This window comes from Nymphaea colorata, chromosome 3, assembly GCF_008831285.2.
Source record: "Nymphaea colorata isolate Beijing-Zhang1983 chromosome 3, ASM883128v2, whole genome shotgun sequence".
NCBI lineage: Eukaryota > Viridiplantae > Streptophyta > Magnoliopsida > Nymphaeales > Nymphaeaceae > Nymphaea > Nymphaea colorata.
Genome location: NC_045140.1, coordinates 22,354,794 through 22,371,228, shown reverse-complemented (window position 1 = coordinate 22,371,228; position 16,435 = coordinate 22,354,794). Strand labels below are relative to the sequence as shown.

The 16,435-nt window shown below is 39.6% G+C and overlaps 1 protein-coding gene across 2 annotated transcripts; it reads left to right on the top strand.

The window, feature by feature from the left end:
• Nucleotides 1-5,803: 5,803 nt before the first annotated feature.
• Nucleotides 5,804-9,857, top strand: LOC116250394 (uncharacterized). 2 transcript variants are annotated; one of them, XM_050077032.1, is made up of 7 exons: nucleotides 5,804-6,329; nucleotides 6,411-6,479; nucleotides 6,570-6,638; nucleotides 7,007-7,409; nucleotides 7,658-7,867; nucleotides 8,925-8,982; nucleotides 9,609-9,857. In XM_050077032.1, exons 1-7 carry the CDS (start codon nucleotides 6,135-6,137, stop codon nucleotides 9,619-9,621), a joined length of 1,017 nt encoding a protein of 338 aa, XP_049932989.1. In that variant the 5' UTR covers nucleotides 5,804-6,134; the 3' UTR covers nucleotides 9,622-9,857. The 2 variants fall into 2 exon arrangements, with proteins under 2 accessions (XP_049932989.1, XP_049932988.1); XM_050077031.1 differs by having other exon boundaries at nucleotides 6,408-6,479.
• The last annotated feature ends 6,578 nt before the right edge of the window (nucleotides 9,858-16,435 follow it).

The following is a 16,435-nucleotide window of genomic DNA, read 5'->3' as shown; positions in this document are numbered from 1 at the left end:
TAAAATGATTTTGTCTTTTATAGGCAAGTTGGGGTTTAAGCGAACTTCTATCAGATTGTGGCAATGAAAGCATATGCAATAAATTGTCGATCCTTTTCAACATAAGTCTTGTGGTCCAATTTTTAGATAGTCACGGCTCTCGCTGGCAATTGGTTTTCAAAACTGATCAAATTGAGGATCAGAGCTCTGGCATTGGCGATGCAGATAGTTTTAGATCTACCACTCTAATGTAAGTGTGAGCGTCAAATCTCAGTTCTTGATGGATGATATTTTCCCTTTCTTTTATCTCAATTTCTTAGCGTGAGCTTCACACTGAATTGGGCACCAGAAATTCTCGTTCTCGGGTGTTTCTTAGTAAAGGAAATCTCAAGGTGAATGGAAAAAACTTTTTCTAGAAAAAATCTGGAAAGGTATTGAAAATGGTGCAGAAAAGGTATATATAGTCCCTCAATGGGGTTGTAAGGCACTTGACAGCAAGGTGGTCCACCTCATAAAGAGATTTGGGTTGAAAACTTGGGGTGGTTGCTGTCACGTTTCAGTAGACCATAATAAGCCATGACTCAAGCTCTATGAACTTTGAGAATGGAGGGCATAGTGGATCTTTTAAGGGTAGTGGAATAAATCGATCTTTTAAGGGTGGTGGAATAAATCACTCTCTTAGGGAAAAAAAAAGAGAAAGTATATGTTGTCATAATTCAAAATTGCAAAATTAAGATACCTTAATTAGACCATAAGAAAAAGGGACTTCGTGGTTTCTCCCTTGTCACAAGAAGCCAAGGAAAGACCAGAAACCATTTAGCAGTGAAGAGAATGATATGCACCTGGGCCTTTTATCATGGACTTTCTCCTTAGCCTTGGAGATGATCATGATCCAAGCAAAATTTCCAAGCAGCAAAATCCCAAGAGGTGGACTCCGATTCTGCCTTTTACCGACAATAAGCAAATGAAAGAGGCACCCAACACAGAGAGAGGGCATGGGATGAAATGGACAAGACATGGGAAGCGATGGACAGCAAGACAAGAATTAAATGGTGGTTCACGTGCAGATGCCCGTAAGCCTCGAAGAAGAGAACAAGGAGGTACGGGAAAAGGTGTTAAAATGTAGGACTTCTAAGTGCCGGTACGAAATGTATGGTCAAATACTGAACATGATTCTACGAACTCCGCTGCTGCTATTTATCTCTCTTCAGACTGATCCCATGCAGACGCCTCTTCTCTCATTTACCAACCAATCATTCTCTCTCCCCTCCACAAGAAGTACGCATGTACAATTAGCAGACTAGTTCGAGAGTAAAATCGTTTAGCCCGCTGTCGATTGCAGGTTAAATTTCTAAGTTTTACTTTGCAAAATTACTGTATCTGATTCAGATCATACCTATTTTATTGAAACCAATGGTATAGATTATGTTTGGCAATTAATTTTCATTCCCAGGGAGAAGTGGTTGTACGAAGTTAGAAATTGGCTCCAGTTTCGAAGCTACATTCGATGTTGCCGGTTTCTCCTCCTGAACCGTCAACTCTTCTCTCGTTCTTTGGGATCTTTTCCATGTAGCTTTTGAGCTCCTTGTATGTGTTTGGCGCCGGTGTGCAAGTTCATCAACATGCTATTGCTACTGATTTGATCGAACGGTGCGTGCGTTGCAAGGAGATTTTAATCAAGAAAAATAATGTTAGAAGATCATTACAAGGTGAGGTGAATATTGGACGTGTTTGAAGTGGTTCACATTTGTCCTTGCATCTTTTGTGGGCTGCATCAATGTCAGTGATAGCAACAATGCGCTTTTAAAGTTAAATATTGCATCCTACCATTTAAGATGAAGAATAGTACCAATGAAAATTGAACTAGAAATAAATATCTTCCTCAATGGCAGCTACAATATGCCTCTTGAAGCCTGCTCTTTTGTGCAGTTATAGATGATGCTGTTATGGTGGGGAAGGCTCTGTTCTTGTTTCTCGACGCCTCCTGTCAAGTTTGTTGGCTCACGTCTCAAAAACAGATGGCTAGAGGCTAGAGAACGTAAATGAACAGAAGCCTTTCAGATCTTAAACGTCAATCCCACGAGGTTGTTGCTTAAGAGGCAGAGGCCCATGAGGTTGCTACATAAGAGATAGAGAAGCGGAGGCGGGAGAGAGGGAGATATACGTTTGCATGCAAGGATCTAGCTGGCGTCGAAAGAATTTCATTTATAATATGCGGATATTAAAGGAATACCAAATCTATTTACTTAATTTTCACCATATAAATCTCATCTGCATTGTTGATTTGGTTGAGAGAAAGAGAGAATATGCTCATCAAGGATCAGAATTAATGTGCGGACTGAAACATGCCCATGCTAGAGAACTTGTGATGCTTGAGATGCCAGGCCTTTCTGTCCTGGACTAGGTTCAACCAAACCTGTGGGTCCTGGACTAGGTTCAAGCAAACCTTCTAACAAGGATCAGAATTAACCCATCCTGCTGATCGATTACTTGCAAGCCTTCTTTAGAATATGGTTGTCCATAAGTACGCCTGAGACTGCTTCAAAGTTGGCATTTCCGTTTTTATATGCTCATATTCATCATCATATAAGGGGCTGCTTAAGGCCCATGCTTGAGACGAAACATGGATTTATGGTCACCATTATGCCTTGAATTTCATAGATCTGAAGTCAGAGGGGATGGCGGTCTGACTTGAATTCCGTGGATCTTGAGATGCAAAGTTTGCAAACGGGTGGCGCAATATTTGCATCTTTCAAATGTTTTAGATCCTTGTTAGAAATCAGTTGGAGATCTAAAATCCTTCGATTTAAGATCTTAAAATCTTAGATCACTTCACAATCTAAGATCCAAACACGCCCTCTATACATATACACACATGGCACGCCGGCTTAGGTTAGCTCCATTAATTAGATTATGCCAAGATGACTTGTTGGGCAAGAGAAAATTTAGTATATAAAACTTCCTGGGAGAACAGAACTTAAACAATGCAAATTACGCACAGTATGATTTTGAATTATAAGGTTTTTAAGTATGATCCGAATTTCTAGAAAAAGAGAAGCGAGCGGGACGATATTTTTTCAGATGGCTTTCATTGAATTAATCAACGAGGGAATGCGTGCATGTCAGGCCAAAAGTTACAAAAGTTTTCTTCAAAAATTTTAAAGCCTGCAATAGGAAGCATGAATACGTCGTTCGATTATGACAGACTCTGCATATGGATCCATTCGGTCGTTGTCATGCATCAGTATTTGATCAACTGCGATGGGTTCTTATATGCGTTACCACGTGAACTGTTCAATTTTGGATTGGGACGTTTCAAAGAGCTGTCTGCTTCTTTAAATTGGATAGCTTGTAGATCAGGAGTCTATTCAACGACACGCCGTTCATCAAAGTCAGGAAGTTCCAGGAATATCCAGCATATGTTCTCACCTACCAGACTTACAAAATTTGTTAACAGAAGTTTCCTTCGTCAGCTGACAGCAATAACATGGTTGCAAAGCCGACTAAAGCCAAAATAACTTGATGTCCCCCACTTGCCTAACAATTAGGTGACAATATATATGATGCCCGCGACTAATTTAACACACACACACACACATATATATATATATATATATATATATATGCACACGTTTTCATGTCAAGGGGTCATCTGACATTCTTAATGCTATTATTTCTTTGTTTTCCAAATTGAGCTTCGGGAAGGATCTTTTTTTTTTTTTCCTTTTGATAAAAAGATTCTTTTTTATCTCTTCATGTTTAGATAAAAAGTTATTTTTTTTCCTTAATTTGTCATGTCATTTTAGCTACACTGCACCAAACACCATATAAAATTTGTGGAACTGTTATGCTCTATTGAATACTACAAGTATACAGCCATTCTAAATGGTTTTCTGACCCCGTATGTCTCAATCAAACCCGAGAAGCTTTGTCTGAAAAGACATTTTGCAGAGGATACGTATCCGTACATAGAAAAATACAAGTTGGTGTGCTACATAGGTAAGAAAATGATATTTCCTGCACTCAGCAGTTATACAAACACGTCAAGGATATATATATATATATATATATATACAGCATTTTACAAACAAATGGTCAATCAATACACAGATAGTTAAATTGCCACAAACCGATCTATTAATAAATAGCCAGCTAATGCCATCTGCCATATCTACATTTACAGGGACAACATTGTGACAAGCACCAATCGAAAAATGGTAACTTTGTACTTTTAGTCTCCAGAATCAAAAGGCTAAAATAAGCTTTTTTCCATGAAACAGTTCCTTAGAAGCGTTTCGAGTATTTGAAAAGAGCGAGAGATAGAGAGAGCAGAAAAGTTATCTCATAACACTTCATTGAAGGCTTCCTAACAAGCTGTTAGGAAGGAAAAACAAGCAAGGCATTCCAAGTAACGGCTTACAGAATAGACATTATGTACCCAACAATTATTTGGCGGCCCTTGGGTACCTTGTATTTAATAAAGTACCCAATAACTATATGCATTTTGTAATCAAATGAAGCTCCTGTATTCTGGCCTTAGGTGAGCTGGGGTTCAGGCCTTTGAATCTGGTTCAAATTTTTGGTATTTAGGGTATATCTCTTGCCATAAACTAGTCGGTCAACCTACCTTACACACAAAAACTGGCGAATTAATTCCTCACAAATTAATGAAGACTAGTGACCCTATAAGATCAATTGGCCACGTTATGGTTAGATCAGCAGTTCTAGCTATATGTGGATCGTGGATCCGAGAGATCAGTCGTGTAGTTATATCAGATCAGTTGTCTAAGAGATTAAGATATTTAAAATAAAAATGACAGAAAAAAAAACCGAGGACATTTTCCAACTGAACGAATCGAAAAGAAAATAGCAGGATGGAGTGAAACAGTGACTTGGATCCGATCGGTAGACCAGGAAGAAGTTCAATATCTCTTACGTAAAGTGGAGGAGAAAATGCCGTAAAATTTGGCCCTGGAACCACTTGTGCTAGAGACCTGGTAATTGAAACGTTTTTATGAAGAAAAGGAAAAGCTAAACAAAAACTTAGAAGAAGATGGAAGATGTGGAATTTTTTATGAAAAAAGTAAATAATAAGGATTCAAAGAAAGAAAGACTCGAAGTGGAGCGAGGCGGCAAATTTACGTGGCTCCGCTGAAAGGGCGTACATCTATGAGAAAAAAAATTGCTTAATCCCTTAATACATTTTTTAGACCTTAAGAAATTACATTTTCAATGGATTGGCGTCAAACTTAAGTAGAAAGAAGACATTATTATCTGGAGCATTTCTTATTGAGAATCTCAACTATCTTTTGCCCGACACTATAGATTTTGATAAAAAATGTAAAAGCTAGCAACAGTGTCAATAAGCAAGATTTCAAGAGTAATGAATTGAAATTTATCGGGAATTTTATTGAGCATGAAAAGCTAGAGTTTCAAAAAATATCTGTAACAGCTGGGACAAGGGCCACACGAGCTACAAAGCCGGTCACAAAAGGCAACAGGAAAAAAACAAGCGTTATTAATAGACATGATCCTCCAAAGGGAAGCTCCGTAGCAGCCATGCCCCTCCACTGTGAACAATCTCAATCATTCATGCGCGCATGTCTAGCTTTTTGGGTACTAAACAAATATCAAGGTGGAGCCAGGCTACCACTGTGCCATCATGAGCCCCAGGGATCCAACTCACAAAAATAGTTACCTTTTCTTTTTCTTCTTCTTTCCCTGTGGACTTCAACAAAGTTAAAAAATCTCAACAGACCTGAACTGAAAAAGCAAGATTATCCAATCTGAAAACAAGTAGTTCTTTAGTGATGTTTTGTATTAGTTTTGAGACTGCCACTAAAGTTAGTAACAAAAGTGGAGGCCTAGTAGCTGGCATTCACCTTTTGGGATTATTCAATTAATGGATTCCATTATCCAATCATGGTCGACATAGCTTACAATGATTCCTTCTCATCTTAATATTTCTCAAATGCTGTTGATTCTTTAAAATGAAGATATATATACCCAATCTCCAGTCACAGATCCCAAGTTAAGAGTAGTGATTTCTGTCTCAAGAGGAGAGGCTGTCAGATGTGTAAATACCCATCTTGCTTTTTCCATTAGGCAGCACCTTCCCCCTATTCCAAGGCCAAACCTTTCATTTAATTGTTCCAATGGATTCCAAGTACTCCAAAGTATGTTGTACACCAGGCGTCCCGTTCGAGTCGATGGATTTTCTCTCACGAAATTCGGTAATTCAAGTCTTCCGTTCGCTGGCAGCTGCAAATTCTCATGATCCTCGAAAACAAGTGGCCTTTGAAGAAAACATTATTAAGAAGTACGCCACTCAGTTGAGAGTTTCACAGCAAGTAAGCATGTCTATAGCAAGCGTCCAAGATTATATCTTGTATTTTTCAAGTACATTGATTTTCTAGCGCTCTGGCCAGCAGGACAAAGATAGGACGGTAATCGTAGATGACAATACTTCCGTACCTTTATGGCAAACGGACGACCTGAAGGTAGCGTTTCCCAGCCTTCCATGTTTATTTGTCGGAGTTACGTGCGCATAATTTTTCCTCACTTTCTCTTCTTTTTCTTCATATTCAAAGTCATGGATATGGCTGCAACAGACAATTCACCCAGAGTTAAACCTTGATCGATGCTTCAGGAAGAAATGGGCAAGTATCTCATTCTACCTATTTTTGTTGCTTTCACTAGTTTCAAAGAAAATCATCTTGCATCACAGATTATCTGTGGCATGCTGACTTTTTTAGATTTAAATAAACCAAATTCCCAGAACACCTCATATACCAATTCCGACAAAACTTCAGAGCACAAAGCCAACAGAACACAATTTCCTCAACTAAATGCAATTAAGACAAGCACAAACTTTTCAAATGCCTTTTTGACCACCACCACCAAGTCTACCCGACGTCACAAACTTTCAGCTAGTTTCTTCAGTGGAAGACAAGTTTTCATCAAATCCAAACTGCCAAACATCATATGCTAATTCTGGCTTTCTTTTATCATCTAATAAATGATGCAGACACTAGCAAAATTTTTTGGAGGACAGTCCATATGGCTGTGGTTGAAAGAGATAAAGAGAAAGAGGAAGGAAGAAACCAGACTCCGAAAAGCAGAGGTGCATGCAGCTATATCAGTTGCAGGTGTGGCGGCAGTACTTGCAGCAGTTGCGGCAGAAAACGTCCGAAAGAAGAGTAACCGTGGCCAGCATCAACAGAAACGGCAGGGCAAAGATGATGAGGAAGAGGCCAACAATGCCAGAGATGCAGTTCTGGCTTCTGCTGCTGCCCTTGTCGCAGCTCAGTGCGTGGAAGTGGCTCAGACCATGGGTGCCAAGAAAGACCAACTGGGATCAGCAATAGGATCTGCATTAACAGCTAAAGATGTTGGCGACGTCATTACTCTCACTGCAGCAGCTGCTACATGTAATGAAAATCAAAAGCATTTCACATTTTGCCGGACACTAACACTCAACAAGATCAGGAAAGATCAAAATCGTGACACAAGTCGTAGATTGGTTCAAGCATATCAAAATGTGCACTCAATCCATAGCAAGACCTAAAAACCATGCCTGAGAAATTTCAACGCCTGAATTGCTGAATATAAAGTAGAAAGCATGCATATGTTATTAGTTTTTTGTATTGATTTTAACATTGGTTGTTTTTATTATTAGCCTTGAGAGGAGCAGCAACACTGAGGGCAAGAACGGCGACCAGAACACGTGGCGCGAGAAGTGCAGATGAGATTGTGCAGCTTCTTCAATACAACACTCGATCAGGAATCGACAGCGAGGCAAGGCCACAAGATACCATATGTTTTGACTTCCTCAAGGGTACGAGCGTTCTTGCATGTGAGACCCAGCTCAATGTCGTGACAAGAAATGGTAACAATATTTTTCGTCTTGTCTAAGAAACTTGTAGCCTTTGGTCGAGTTGAAGTTAAATTCCATTCCCTGCTTATGACCGGGATCATCAATCAAGAGCCATACAAGTGTGTTCCGTTATTCTGGGGAGCTTGGGAAGGGAAGAGCGGGGAAGATCCCAATGTGCCGCCGGCCCTTTGGGACCTGTCATCATCGTTATCTCTCTCCCTCTCTCTCGGACAGCAGAGGCACCCTATAAGTGCAAGCAGTGGCAGACTATGGCAAAGCACCATCCTGCTCTTTTTCTTTTTCCTGTTCTGTTCAAGTTACTTTTGCACACACATCAGCCTATGAGACACTTTCTGAATTTTGTGGAATGCGATGAATGGACAGGAAAGTGCAAACTCAGCATGGAAGCCAAGGTCAGATAACTGTCTTGGACCACCTTTCCGTGTCTGCAATCAGGGCTTCGACAACAGAAAAATCCAGTCCAGTTCATCTAGTAGAAGCTATTTCTAATCGTCCAAGTCTAGAAAAAGAAATTAGAAAATGAATGTATAAACAACAGATCCCCTTGACAGCGCCGACTATAATAAGGATTCAAGTTACAATATCCAAAATGTAGTATGATACAACTAGATGTGGATTTTATATGATAATATCCAGAAAGAGCATGAACCTTAATGACTAAATTGAAAGTTGACTGTAAGACCCTCCTTCATCATGAGCCAAGACAGTAAGGATTCATTCAAAAAAGAGGCAGGCCGACACATGCTTAGCCTTTTATTTTCCAACCTGCACCACCAGAAGGGACTCTCAATCTAAAGAAGAGGTGGCCCTGCCCAAGGAGCCTTTGAAGATAGACAGACAGACAGATAGATAAGTAGATATACACACTAAATAGATGCACCAGTTTGTTCTTCATTAAAACTGCCAAACAGATTTTTTGGTGGTTCAATAATTACTGTATGAACCATTTCTGTGGCGCTCTAAAATCAGTTTCACTAACATATGGCTTAGAATATTTCACATCCATTTATTCCTTTGAGAAAATTCACGAATCTCTTTGATGGTACAGGTGATACTGAGAGTTCGGAAGACCACCAAGCTCAATCCGTTCACAGAGGCCAGAGAAAGTAAGCAAAAATAAATAAATTTGTATGCCCAAATATGGTACCTTTTTTTTGCCCCAGTTATATTATGCACTGATGCGTAGCACTAAAGATCAAATTTGCCAGATGTGAAGTAAATGAAGCTGTTGTGTTTAATAATATAGTTACAATAATAATAATAATAATAAAGGACAACCACGTTGCCGCAAGCAGTGGAGCCATGTTCATCAATATAGTTCTAAAGATAATCGCCAAATATTGAACTTCACTAGGAGCATGACAGTTTTCTTTCCAAAACACTCCCATGTCTGAGGACCACATGAACAGACTCAAATGCCTAGGAACTTGCAAACACAAAAATTAGTAACTTAACCACAAGAATCCATATCATCTCTTCAATTTCTTCTTCATCCTTTTTCATAGTGCGCCAGGCAGAAATGTAACTATATTCTGTTGCCACCTCTATGCTGAGCTACCAAAATCACTAGAAAAATCAACAGCGACAATATTAAAAATACCCGGGCATTCAGCATAAGAAGGAGATGAAATTTGCGTTGGAAAAACTCATTCTGTTCCTTTTCAGACAACTAATTGAAAATTTGTGGGACGACAGAGTGGCTCTAGTGATACAAATGCAATGCTCTTTTCAGGGATCATACTTGATCTGCATGTGGCCACCAGAGAATTGGACCAAAGAAGACTCCACCATATTTCACAGACATTGAAATAAGTCGGGAATATTCAAGCTTGAAATGAACGACAGTTCACATTACCAGTTGTGGTCAATGACGATAAATCATATGTTGATGCTTTCCACTAGCTATAGTGGATATGAAAATTTCTGAGGCCGATGTTAGGCTATCAATCACCCACATTTCAGTTAGCTCCAATATATATACTCTGTGTAATAGGTTAAGAAGCCTCCGTCGTTAATAATTTGTCAGACACGACGGGTCAGGAAGGTTTCTATAGTTAATGGTTTGGGTATTTGGAGACTAGCTCCTATCAGTTTACAGGATCTAAAGGCTTTTTGTGTCCCCTGGAGAAATATGGCTAAGTTTGAAGGGAATGTTTATGCAATAAAATGTGCATATCGATTGTTCTCAGATGGAAATGATGCTGCTCTTCGAGTATGGACATTCATACCCCAGCTGCAGAACATTCATAATACACCACCAGGAGCAAAATAATGCATAGAACTGATCAAGAACCTCGTTTTTTGTTGTTTGCAAACAACCCTTGTAAATGAGAAATCCCTGCTAATGGTGACTTTAATAAGAGCATTGGCTTGATAGTCGCAATTTCCCCCTTGCAATTCCTGTGGTCGTGTAATAAACCACCAGCCAAAGAGAGTTAGTGCATCAAATATGCAATGCTGGAAGCCAAAGGAAGCAATTTTGAATGTCATATAATTTAGATGGAAATATGGATGCAAAATGATATTGACAACAGCATGGTCTTGTGAGCTGAAATTCAGACAAGTTCAACGATTTTACAGACACAAGCAACAGCGTGAAGTTCAAACTAGGACACCACCAACAGCGAATTTCATGATAACGAACTTAGAATCAAGCAGAACAAGTGCCTTGATTTCTTTTTTTTTTTTTTTTAGTGGAGATCAACATCACAGTCTCATAATTGCTGTGAACCATTAGTTGAAGCATGGAATTGTTTGTTGAGGTCTGAATCCTAACAACAACTCGATCTTCTACACTGGTAGAGAAGTACAGAAATAAATAAGAGCAAGCTGATAATTATGTTTTCCAGTATTCCACAGGGATATGATTCCAAAAATCCAAGCCGTGATTGTGATTCTCATTCGAGAAAGCACCGCCTTCGAATCATGCGTCCTAAGGCACATTTGGTCACAGGCTCTTTTTATGAATCCTCGTTAACAAGTACAAAGATTTACAGGCTACACCAAACAAAGAAACTTCAAGCTGTGAATTAAGTACCTCGTCAAAGTTGAGGCTTTTAGAACCTGTGCTTTTTCCCACGAGGTTGAAATCACATCAGCCTGTGAATTTTCAACCTGTGATAAGAAAAATAATGTATCTGTTCACAAGATTAACCATTATGGCTAACAAACACAGCTTTTGTTTTCTCAACTGGGATTGGTTGGTTATATAATCACCTGTAACCAAAATAGATGTGTCCTCGGTCAGTCTGGAAGATCCTTTTCGATCTCAAACACTATCAGTTTTCATGCACAGGTAAACGGATCGGAACCAACAAAATCAGAGAAGATGGTTCAAATTTTGAAGTCCTTTTCATCAGATTCTACGCGCCGGGATACATTCCAGGCCGAAAGTTGCAAATTATCGGAATGGCCAGAGTACCTCACGACGGAAAAAAGACCAAATTTAGCCACGATCTAGGATTGAAACGTACCAGAACCTTAACAAAACCTTTTAGGAATTTAACATGGCATAGAATGTCCTGAAGTTCATTGTAACGTTGTAAAGTTTGCTTAACTCTTTGCGCAGTTTCGTAATGTTCTTCGGCAACAATCCAGTTGAGAGGCCTACCTCGGAAATATCACCCTATGGTATCACACTGCGTCTCTACCTCGTGATATGTCCTTGTCGCCCAAGACAGGCAGGAGTAGCCGGCATATGCAACGGCCGGTTTACCACTCAAAAATGAGGGCAGGACTTCTCTGCACTCGCCTTAAAGCGCCTAAGGGAAGTTAACCATCTCGGTTTCGTCTACAAATTCATATAGAATCTTTGAAAAGGAAGGATGGTGAGGTAGAGAGGGCGCGAAGGATTTCTCGATTTTACGGCGGGAACTTTGAGTGCGACCGTGCCGGGCCTCACCCAGACTGACCCAATCTCTTCTTAACTTGGATCCAGCCTCGTCGGCCTGAATATCGGCCGATTCAGGCTTTCTAGATGCGAGCCAATATGAATCCCGTTCAGGCCACACCAGCCCGTATCAGCTGATTCAGGCTCGTGTCGGTTGATAGTTTAACATAATAATAGCAGTAATAGTAACAAATAAATTTTTTAAAAATGACTGATATACGAGTCGATGTGAATATCAGCCGGAGTATCGTTTAGCTTACCGATACAAGTTGGAAACCGATTTTCGAGCAATTAGGAAAAACACCAACCCTGCCACCAATGGACCAATGCTAATGGAACCAAAGTTCAATGGCCCTCACAAAAACAAAAAAGTTTTTTTTTTTTTAAATTACGTGTAAATTTTATTTTTTTTATTTATTCTATACAAAAAATTTGAAAAGTAATATTAAAAATTTTAAAATTATAATTTGGACCGTTCAACTCGCACCTAAAAAAAATCCTCGCTTCACCCCCTTCCATGAACTATTCAAACCCAGACAAGACATGGGTACAGTAACAAACAAATTGTTTCTTCTCATTGAATGAATAGTTTGCTAATTGTTAAATTTTATAACTAGTTCACCACACACACACCAACCAAAATGCTTATTTTCATATTAATACTCTAAAATAATTTTTCAGTTTAATGCTCATTAAAAATTCGAAATTTTATAACTAATGGCTCTTAATCCGCCAGGGCTGATATGGCCCAACACTCATAATTGACAGACGTTGGAAATTTAGTGCATATTTGATTGCTCGAGCCAACGTTACTTCTGAATGAAAGTTATTTTCGGCCGTCATAGACATGGTAAAGAAGAAACCCAAGTTTTTCCTTCATTAACATGCAATGTTTATGCCTCAAAACTGATGAAGAAAGTTGAATTTCTTAGGTCTAAACATACCCAAGTGACGTTTTACACAGACAGAGCACAGTCCGGCCAGTCAAACATGGCCTTCTGAATCAGTATCCAATATTAACAACATTGGTTTTGTGTTGCAAGTGCAAACATAATCAGGAATTAGTTCAAAACTGGTAGCACCATCTAGATCGATGCGCTTAGTTATTCCAGAAGCACAGAAAGTTCCAGGAGAGCAGGGAACTTCAGGAAATGCAAGTGAAAGTTGTCATGATAATGGAGGAAAACACAAGTACCTTTTTTAACTACAATTAAAATGTTGGTTGTTCTTCCCCACTTATTTGAGCATGTTGTCATTGATGAGTTGCCCTTTTTCACCAAGTCTTTCATCAAATGAGCCACGAAAAGTTCAATAGTTTTGCTCAAAAAAGTACCTAAGAAAATCTAAGATTACATAATAAACGATTAAGTTTGTGATTATGGAAAAGAGAGAAGAAACAGTTCTAGGTTCAAAAAGGAAAATAAAAATGAAAAAAAAAACCCCTCACATGGGCATATCTTTGAAATCTGCTTTCTTATTTTTTACTGATTCTTCAAGGTCCGAACCATTTAATGGTGCGGCTCGTTCATACTCAAGGTGCTCTAAGCAGATCATAATGTACCTAATCTAAGTAGGGCTAGCTTTAGCTTAGCCCATGAAAGAGAAAATGCTCATTCACCTCGTTAATGGGTACAGCGCCTCATTACTATGGTTTTCCAGGAACAACTTCACCGAAACAAGTTTAAGATTTGCGTGTTTCAGTAGAACAGAATCGAAAAATTAATGTCCCCATTGGAATAGCTGGTGCAGTTTATAGGATTGGCAAAAGCCAAGAACTTGAGAACAGAACAAGAATTAGTTTCTTGAATCGAGGAGCTTTACAGTTTATAGGGGTTGGAGAAAATGGGGGGAAAAATCGCGGCAGCAGGCATGCCCGCGTGCTGCAGGAAACAGACTCTCATTAATTAACGAGCAAACGATAGTCATTCAACTGTAATGAATATTTTAGCCAGTACCTTCTATCTTACGTCGTTCCCCTGTAAGTCGGTGCAGTAAAAGAAAGCACGAAAAGGCAAAAGACTTGTCCAGTGATAGCTGCAGGCTGCAGGGTCCCCAAGCTTGGATATTCCTTCACTGTTGGTTTTCAGGATCTGAATCTTATGTACTTTAGCTCAGAGAGAGAGAAAGAGAGGGTGTATTGTCATGTCCATCGAAAAAAGAAAGATGGTAATGACGAGGGGGAAGGAGGACAGATCGAGAGCAAAGATGTAGCTCTGTCGCAGAAGATATTCTGAGGGCATAACTCTGTTAAAATTCAACAAACATAGATAATGTCCACAAAAATGAGCCTACATTTACTGACCCCTAAAAAGTAAGGAGCTGATCTCCCCACTACTCAGAGTTCTCTGCAGAGAGCAACAGAACAAGCAGCTTGGCAGAACCAGCAAACCTCTCTCAGGCAGTCAAAGAGAAGTCACCACGCTGCAGAATCCAAACTTCGACTACGTTACGTATTTCATTATCTCTGTCCTGACTCTTTTCTTGGAAAGTTGGTCCAAACCATCTGAAACCCACATGCCAAGAACAGTACAGGTCGAGCTTGATCGGTCACACTTTTGACAGCAGCTGGGGATGTGAGGCTTAACTTTTGCTGCGGGATGGGGCTAAAGCTGACATGGGGACTGCCCAAAAGCCATTTTTGTCATTTATTACAGCATGGTAATCGAAAATTGAAGTTCCAAAAGAAAATTTTTCCATTACTATTGTTTTCAGTTTCCACAGGCTACTAGAAAATGGAACATTCTCTCTAGAATAAGAAGAAACTAACTTAAGAATCTTACTTTTTGTAGAAGCTGAAAAGGGCCTGGGAGAAAGGTTCGGCATAGTCAACCAATGTGCGTATTTCGTGTCGTGGGAGATAAAAGATGTAGTTTTTGGGAACTGCAGGGTAACATGATAACACAGAGGTGTACGTTAACCCCCTCAAATCAGTCAGCAAAATTTTTGCCATTTGAGATGAGCTCCTTTTCATGGCTGTTTTCCTTTCCTCCCATTTCTTTTATGGGAGTCCCCTTGTGTATGATGCTCAAGGCTATTTATATCCACGCCCGCAGACATTGTTAAGAGTGATCTACGTAGCTCCGGTGAAATGTCTTACTCTTGTCACCGTTGGCCGGCTTGCTTTTCCATGGGGTGCTGCAATGACTCTGTAACTAATGTCTCTGTAACTCAGAGTGGAGCTTGGAGCACCTCCCTTGCTTTTCATGCTTATAAGAAGCCAAAGGAGGCGCCTTACTCACAACCATGGTATTGCTTTAATTTTCTCGACAACAAACCATGGTGCTATCCTGATTGAGCTTTTTCTCCCTCTCTTTTCTTTCTTTTTCTTGATCTTGCAAGACTTGTGCGGAGTAAAACGGTTCTGGTGGCCGCTCTCTACTCCGTTGTGATGATTGCAAGGTTACCTCCATCTTTGTCAATACATCCATCCTTTTTCTTGTTATTTATCCCTCCTGAGCTGTATCAACTTAATGTCATAAGGAAATCTTTGTCTTTGTTCCTCTTGTGTGCGCACGATTATGTTGATCAATCTTATTCTTTTCCTATGTGAAAGACCAGCGAACTCTTTGCCTGTGTATTGGTTAAATTGTAGGCAACTGTAATTTGTTGAACTTGGCGGACGACATATTCTCCTGATTAGTATAATTCTCAACGATTGTGATAACGAAAATGCACTGTTAATGGAAGTTTTCGTAGATGTATACAAACACCAATGAGTTTAACTTTATGTGAACTTGCTCAATTGCTTTGACTGCAGCCCAGGCCTAAATACAAAGTTGGGTTCTTATGTATAGGCCCATTTAATCATCTACTGTTCTTTTCTTGCAAGTGGTAGTGAAATCTGACGTTATTAATCATGAATTCATGGTTTTGCACTTTGGTTTTTTTCCCTTAATTTCCAACAAATAAAGAGGATGGTCTTACACTTGTGCATGCATCAACCCTTTAATAAGCGATGTTCACATGAGCAGGTAAAATACAACTTGCTAAAGCTTCCTCTTTACGCTTTCACTAAATGCTCATCGGCTCTGTAACTTGGTCAGTTTGGACTATACTTTGTTTGTTTGATGAACTCCCCTCCTCTATCTGGTCGAACTCATCAGCTCACTGCCCAAGATCTCAAGGGACCTTATGCTATCTGTTGAACCTGATGAAGACAGAGAAGTTCAGTATTCACTAACCCTTTTTCTTTTAATTTTCATTTGGGGGGAATATTCAGATAATTTTGTTTTTTAAAGAGTGGTTGTGAATTTAGTGATTCAAATTATTCAAGTGGCAGTGTACAGCTAGGGGAAACGTGGATTGAATCGAGTAGATCATGTTCACTTGCGTCAAAAAAAAAAAAAAAAACCGTACTCCTGTGGCAGTGAGCATGGGCTTCTAGAGCCACGTCCCAAGTCTGCTTATGGAGAGGACCTAAAAAAACCTGCTAACACAGGAATTTATTTCCCTGAACCATGGAAAAAAGACAAGGGTGCTCACAAAAGCCTGTGCTAGTATAATGAAAATGGACTCCCAGGTTGGTTTACATTTGTCATGCAGAGTCTCGAAGCACTTTTATGACAGGAGATTTCCACTGGAAACTTCTCAATATAAACTTTTTCCCCCTTTGCCTGCATTACAATGAGAAACCGAGAGAAAGCCCCCATTATTGGAATTGGTAAAAGCAA

Coding starts and splice junctions, on each gene's coding strand:
- LOC116250394 (XM_050077031.1), top strand. CDS start 6,135: ATGGATTCCAAGTACTCCAAAGTATGTTGTACACCAGGCGTCCCGTTC. Junction 6,330..6,407: donor AGTTGAGAGTTTCACAGCAA/GTAAGCATGTCT, acceptor CGCTCTGGCCAG/CAGGACAAAGATAGGACGGT. Junction 6,480..6,569: donor GGCAAACGGACGACCTGAAG/GTAGCGTTTCCC, acceptor TCATATTCAAAG/TCATGGATATGGCTGCAACA.